Genomic DNA, 6,464 nt, shown 5'->3' on the forward strand with positions numbered 1-6,464 from the left:
CTTTTGAGAAGACAATGGATTTGTAGGATGTGAATGTTTAACCTTGTTTCTCCATGAAGCCGGACTGGGCCTTGGCCAAAGGAGAGAGTGCGAGTGAGAGTGTCGTGCGGGGTGATATTTCTCTTTTTTTTTCTCTGCGATGGGCGATGTGTACTCGAGCATGAAGCCGGCCCCCCTCTGTTCCTCTGCAGGTTCCACCCACTTGCTCACCCCAACCAAATTCTTAACGGACCTGCAGCACCCCGACTTCCGAGAGTCCACTAGGGTGTCCTTTGAGGAACGAGAAGAGACAGACGAGTGAGACAGACAGAGAGAGGGAGGGAGGGAGAGACAAAATCACACTCTGAACAAAGTAAAGGCAGCCGCGCAAAGAAGCCCTTTCTGACTCCCTGCAGCACAAGGGCTTTCTTTCCCTCTGTTTCCTCTTGCTACCACACTCTTATTTATCTTCTGCTGTTTTTTTTCCTCCGTCCCCTCCACCTCCTCCAGGGATGAGTGTCCACCCCCTGTTTAACGATACAGCCAATCAGCAACACTCTCGAAGGCTCCACCTCCTGCTTGCTCCTCCTACCATTTTATGAGCTTCAATTGGCAGAGAAAACATCCCTGTAACACCTCTTGTTTTTGCTTTTACTGTTCAGTTTCACTGTAAACTAGACCTATGAGAGTCTACTATCTGCTCTCTACTGTACTCTCTATTATTGGACATGTTGACTTTACTTAGAATCTATGGTTCCTACATCATTTGATACATATTTGTATTATTTATAACAACATTTATTTATTTTGTCAGGAAATAGATTGTGCCAATCTTTCTGGTGCAGTGCATAGCTGTCACAAGTCCAGAAAATGGCATTAAATCACTTTAATAAATGGCCAGTGCTTTTCCTTTCATACTCCAATACCCATAGCTCACAGGGGCTTGCAGGAGCTGTGGCCATTTTATGTGGGGTGTGTGGACGTCATCCCTGCTGACCTCCCATTTTCTCAGCCGGGTGGATGGCACTGCCCGGCTTGCCCTCTTAACCCACAACCGCTGGCAGATCCGGGTGATGAGGAGCCCCTCTTCATCTCGCCACCCACCCAACCCCTCCCCCAGACGTACTCTACACCCTGAAGATCCATTTTTTGATTCTTTATTTGACAGTTAGCAAAAACAAACAAACAAACCAAAAAAATCAATCATCATCATGGTTTTCTTCTTCCTTTGAGGAATAGGTTGAGTTTTGATTTCAGTAGCAAAAATATGTTCACGATTAGTTTTATTTGCCTCTTCTTCAATGTTATTCAAAGTTCCTCCCTAAGCCCTTCAAGCATCACATGCCTACATTGGCCCATGGTTGTCTGTAGAGGAGGCACTCAGTAGTCAGTCTGGCAAATGAATGTCTTTTACCTCCAGCACAATCCAGCTAACCTCTGCAGACACCCAGGCTGGAGATGTAGCTATGTTCCCTGGATATGCTTTAGCACCAAAAAATGCTCTCTCAAAGCAGCCCTCTCACACCCCACTCATCCCCAGCTATTTTCACACCCTTTTGCTTTAGTTAGGCATCATATGTCATATGTAGGTGCAAGGTATTCATACACATGATAGAAACTGTAGCTCCTCAGGTTTAAAGTCAATTCAACCTCCTCTTGGTGTTTCTTACAACCAAACGCATCACTTGAATTAAAACTCTTTAATGCTGATGGAGCTGATTATTCATGTCAGCTGATGAATTCTGGTTGGAACAATTACCTGGAGGATTTGAACAATATATCTTATATCTGGAGTCTGTAAATCCAGGCTTTTCAAATGTTTGGTGTACCCCACCATTTTGAAAGTCACCATTTCATTAATAAATCTGCAAGTAGCCATACTACCTTTTTAAAAGAAGATCTGATTGATTTTGTCCAGTAGTCTCAGATCTACAAAACAATCCTCATTAGCTCATCAAGATCTGTTTTCACTTGGGACCTGATGGTATGCCTATGCAAAGGACTTATTCTTGAGAATTTTAAGAACACTGCTGCATACAGTTGACAGTGCAGCACAAATCTGGCATGCCGAAGTTCCAAGTCGAAACGGTCAACTGTGTATTTAGAATCGTCAAGATGTCCAAAATATCTTTGTTGCCCACATTTGTGTTTTAATCACACTGCACAAAGTCTGCGTTCACCGAGGCATCATTAAGGCTTATGCATGTATTCAAACTACTAACATCTATGTGCTCAGTAACTTGTAAGTGTTGAAGGTCTCTGTTTCTGTGAATAAAAAAAAGCAGGAGGTAGATTTTGTACATGCTATAGCCTTAAGTCTGGCCTCAAGTTACGTACCCAAGAGGTGCAGCACAAATAGTACATACATAATGTGGGTGTTGCTCATCTGCTAAAGCCATATCACAAATTTTTGTTTGTTGTCTAAATAAATGTGCACAGTGAAAATGACCCATAGTTCTATGACCGTCGGAAGGCCGCTATGCCGCATACGGACTTGAACTGTGTGGCCTCACTTGTCGAGAAATGGAATGCAAAGTTAGCCAACGTCTTGACCAACCAGCTGCACAAATACCAGCTCTTCCTCGAGAATGTTCTTTGGGAGCCTTTGAAAAGAAAAGCATGGTGTGCAGACAAGGATTAAAGGTCAAACGTTTTGCTTAGTTTGTACTTCTCCACTTCTCAACAAGCAAAGGAACAAGTCCATGTCTTAAACCGTATAGCGACTTAGAGACAGGCAATAGAACTCGACCCATGTTCAGTATGTCCAACTCCTTCACATACTGCCACATTCGGTACCTTCCGAATGGAAAAACAGCCATTGATCCTTTACTAAAATCAACTTAGCAAACAAATGCTTTTGAAAAAGGTAACTGGGTGAAAGCTAAGTTCCTGAGCTAGTGTTGGATAGCAACCTGGCCAAGACAGTGTTTCAGACTACCATGTCAGCAAAGCTGTGTGTTTTGAGGAAATTTCAACAGACAGAGGGGACCGTGAGTTAGGCAAAAGCAGTCAGAAGTTGACTGGTATCTCTAACCACCTCTAACACTTACTGACCCTCCCACACCAACCCACCCAACCCCACCTGTACTCTCCCACAGTACCAATCAACTTCAGATGGTCTTGCTTCAATTCTGTCCTTCTCTGTCTGTTCTGAATCATTGAAGGACCATTGAGAATGACCATTATATGGAATTTTGAATGAATACCCTCATGGAAAAGATAAAACATTTGAGTCTGTTTCGTGTTCAGCAGCCTACAGCTTTGCTTCAGAAACACATTTAATATCTACTGGATCTGTTAAAATATTGTGGTTCCTAGTTGTGTTGTCTGAATCAAACTTTTGTTCCATCTCATGGCCTATCAACTCCAAACTCCATGTTGGAGTTTTTAAGAAAAAATCTTGGAGCTGTTATTCAAGTCACATCAGATCAGTTAACAGCCATATGGGACAAAAGTTTGGTTTGCACATGTTAGAAATGTGTCTTCAGCTAATAGATTCATAGTCACTCAGCTTTTGGTTGTTCTTTTTGTTTTAGTTGAATTGTAAAGTTGAGAAACAATAGCATTTCTTTCACATATAGGGATATTATATTTGGTCATATTCACTTTATATGTTTATTCATTTAGTTTGGCGAGGGGTTGAAGTTTGGGGAAAGTATGGTTCAAAGTGATGTGATTGGGAAATATTTTCAACATAATTATGTATGACCTATATAGGCTACCTTTGGATTCAGCAGTAGTACCATACTCAGTAGAGAACACATTTGTTGTATTGTTAAGCAGTACCTTTATTCTAGTCTCTTAAGAGCCTACTTGTGCAGGTTATGCACATACTTGCATTTTCTAATGTACTCATATCGACTGTACAACACAGTCATCTTCATCCACCTGTGGAAAACTCAGTTACATGTCATATTTTATTCATCCATGTTTAAATATACCATATAAGAAGCTGAAAACACATTTTCAGGCTTAAACGTTGGATTGGACATGTCTAACACCTTTCTCCTCACTCCCCCCAAATCCCCCTCTTTCTCTGTCTTGTGTTCGACACCCTTTCCTCTCTCTCTCTTTCTCTCTCTGTCTCCGTCTCTGTCTGACTCTCGTTCTCACAGGATCGACTCATGTATTCACTCCCACCTTCCTCTTGGAATCTCTCAAGACCATGAATAAACCAGACGAAGAGCCAACAAGCTAAAATCCCTTCTCCTCGTTTCTCAGTTCCGTCTCCGTCCTCCCTGCCCCTACTTACTCCCAGCACCTTCATCCCTGTACTTCTATATTACTGTGTATGCATCTTGCTTGATGAAACAAAAAACAATACAAAAAAAGAACCAAAAAAATGACATTGGTAAAAAAAAATTCTATATATATATATATATATAATATATAGTATATATATATATATATATATATATGAAATATAGTATGTTGAAAATGAATAATTGCAAGTATTCTCATGTTTTACGATGGATGCAAATGATTAAAATGGGTTATCAAGACACTGTTTAAAACTGGAAGTACCAAATGTAATATTGTATGCTATCAAACCTGCTAGAATGTGTCCAAGGTAGAGCCTTTGTTTGTTTGTTTCCCTTTCGTTGAATTATTGGTGTGGTTTTTATGGTGGGGGATGGGGGCGAGTGGGTAGGAGGTGGGAGGAAAGCCACTCAGGATGGTATAAATCATATCGCTGGAAGCTGTTGTTTTAATCGGCAGACCTGTATCATTTAGAGTAGTGAGATATGGACTCTACTATCTGGTCTTTAACAAAGCCGAGCCATCTGAGACAAAGAGAACCGATTGCCTCGAACAGTTTGTGTAGTTTTTAGACGGTTGGTGTGACTCGCAAGACTGTTTTGGACACACAGCTACGGGAAGGAGGTGCCGCTGTTGCAGGGAATAAAGCAAACGGCAGAGACTGTGCGCAGGGCATCAGACTGGACCCAGCAGATCACAGGCCGTCCTTCCAGCCGACCAGAGTGGGGGACTATTGAACTTGCCACGTCCCCTCTTATGTTTTCGTTTCTTTTCCTCTCGGGAGACTTCACATTTAGTGTCAAAAAGGCCACTGCTTGCTTGCGAAAAATGTTTAAAGAATATACAAAAAGGGCCAGTCGTATTTCAGTATTGTATCCTGTCTGATTAAGTCTTATCATTGGTTAGTAATGATGTTTAACCGGGCCATGCACTGAGTGGTGTGATATTGTATGCCATTTGTTTGATGTTCTAGCGTCTCACTGTTGAGTGGTAATATTTCTGACTGTGAAGTAGTTTAAAAAAACAAACATTTCCTTACAAAAAAGAAGAAAAAAGCCAATGTGAAGCCACTGTGTTAGTGATGTTTTAGCTGTAGTTGTAGTGGTAAACTGGGATTCAATAAATAATAGCTATATTTTGTTTAGTCTGTCTGTTAGTTCTCTCTTCTGGTGCAATGATAAACCTTCCACTGGTGAATGGCTTTGCAAAGAAAACTTTTCCGCCCTTTTAAGATGTATATATATTTATTTTTCTGAATGATTTCTCTGTTTTCTTCCCCTCACTTCTGTTCTGGCAAAAAGGTTGTATATTGCACTATGCGTTTCCTGTGATGCAAACGCTTATTTAGTTGTTCTTTTTTTTTTCTCACTTATGTTTACTTTTATTTGTTGCTGTTGTATAGCGTTGACTGTGTCTCTTTGATTTATATCAAAATGATTTATCAGAGAAAATAATAATAAATGAGAACGTTAGTCTGTCCTAAACCTGTTCAGCTTACTGGGATTCTATGTTTGCGAGTGTTGAAGCACAAACAAAAGTATACTTCGTGTGTACCAATGTACTAAGGCTGTCTAATAAATTGGCTTCCATTACCAAGGACACAGAATCAGTGCATTCTTGTGCCACTTAAAATAGATCCAGTATGGTGCTCAGTTAGAGGTGGCACCAAAGTGTGCATCTGCATTTTACCCCTAAAACCGACACATAGGCTTTACTCTTTAGAGCAAAGAAGACTGATTCAATTCGGATATACAATTCTGAAGTACACGTCATTTGTGTTAAAATTAAAGTAAATACTGTACCTCAGGCAGCCCAATGGGCTGCACTGACCCTAAATGACTTTCAAGACCTAAAATGTATGTCTCAGCTGAGATCACCAACCTGTCATCATCACAACTCTTTTCTCATGATGACCCAACTGGAGGAGTTTGGGATGAGGCCTGCTGTCAAGCTCCTCTTACGAACTTACAAAAGCGGACCCTTGTAGATATGAGATTTACATGTAAATAGATGTGTAATAAGGATAAGGGTTCTGAGTCCTTTTTGTAACACTTCAAGGGGACCATATGTTACTATTCACATATTGTAAACATTTCCCGAAAGCACTGTATTGATGTATTCAAGGCAAAGACCCTCCACCAACTCTCGCTTTCTTGTCTGGAAATACAGTTCAGCACAGGTCACTGTTATACTGATAATGCAGATAACAGATACTAGTCTTTTAC

At 40.8% G+C, this 6,464-nt stretch overlaps 1 protein-coding gene across 1 annotated transcript in view; it reads left to right on the forward strand.

The window, feature by feature from the left end:
• The window catches only part of stxbp1a (syntaxin binding protein 1a), a 35,857-nt gene extending 31,557 nt beyond the window's left edge, over window positions 1-4,300 (forward strand). The window contains exon 19 of the mRNA XM_076283363.1: window positions 4,095-4,300. Coding sequence (XP_076139478.1) covers window positions 4,095-4,177 — 83 coding nt within the window. The 3' untranslated portion in view covers window positions 4,178-4,300. The remainder of the gene's footprint in view (window positions 1-4,094) is intronic.
• The last annotated feature ends 2,164 nt before the right edge of the window (window positions 4,301-6,464 follow it).

The sequence above is a fragment of the Alosa pseudoharengus genome, unplaced genomic scaffold, assembly GCF_046254945.1.
Source record: "Alosa pseudoharengus isolate Yale_2024_CS ecotype anadromous, Long Island Sound unplaced genomic scaffold, YU_APseudo_1.1 YU_APseudo_1.1_scf_14, whole genome shotgun sequence".
NCBI classification, from domain to species: domain Eukaryota; kingdom Metazoa; phylum Chordata; class Actinopteri; order Clupeiformes; family Clupeidae; genus Alosa; species Alosa pseudoharengus.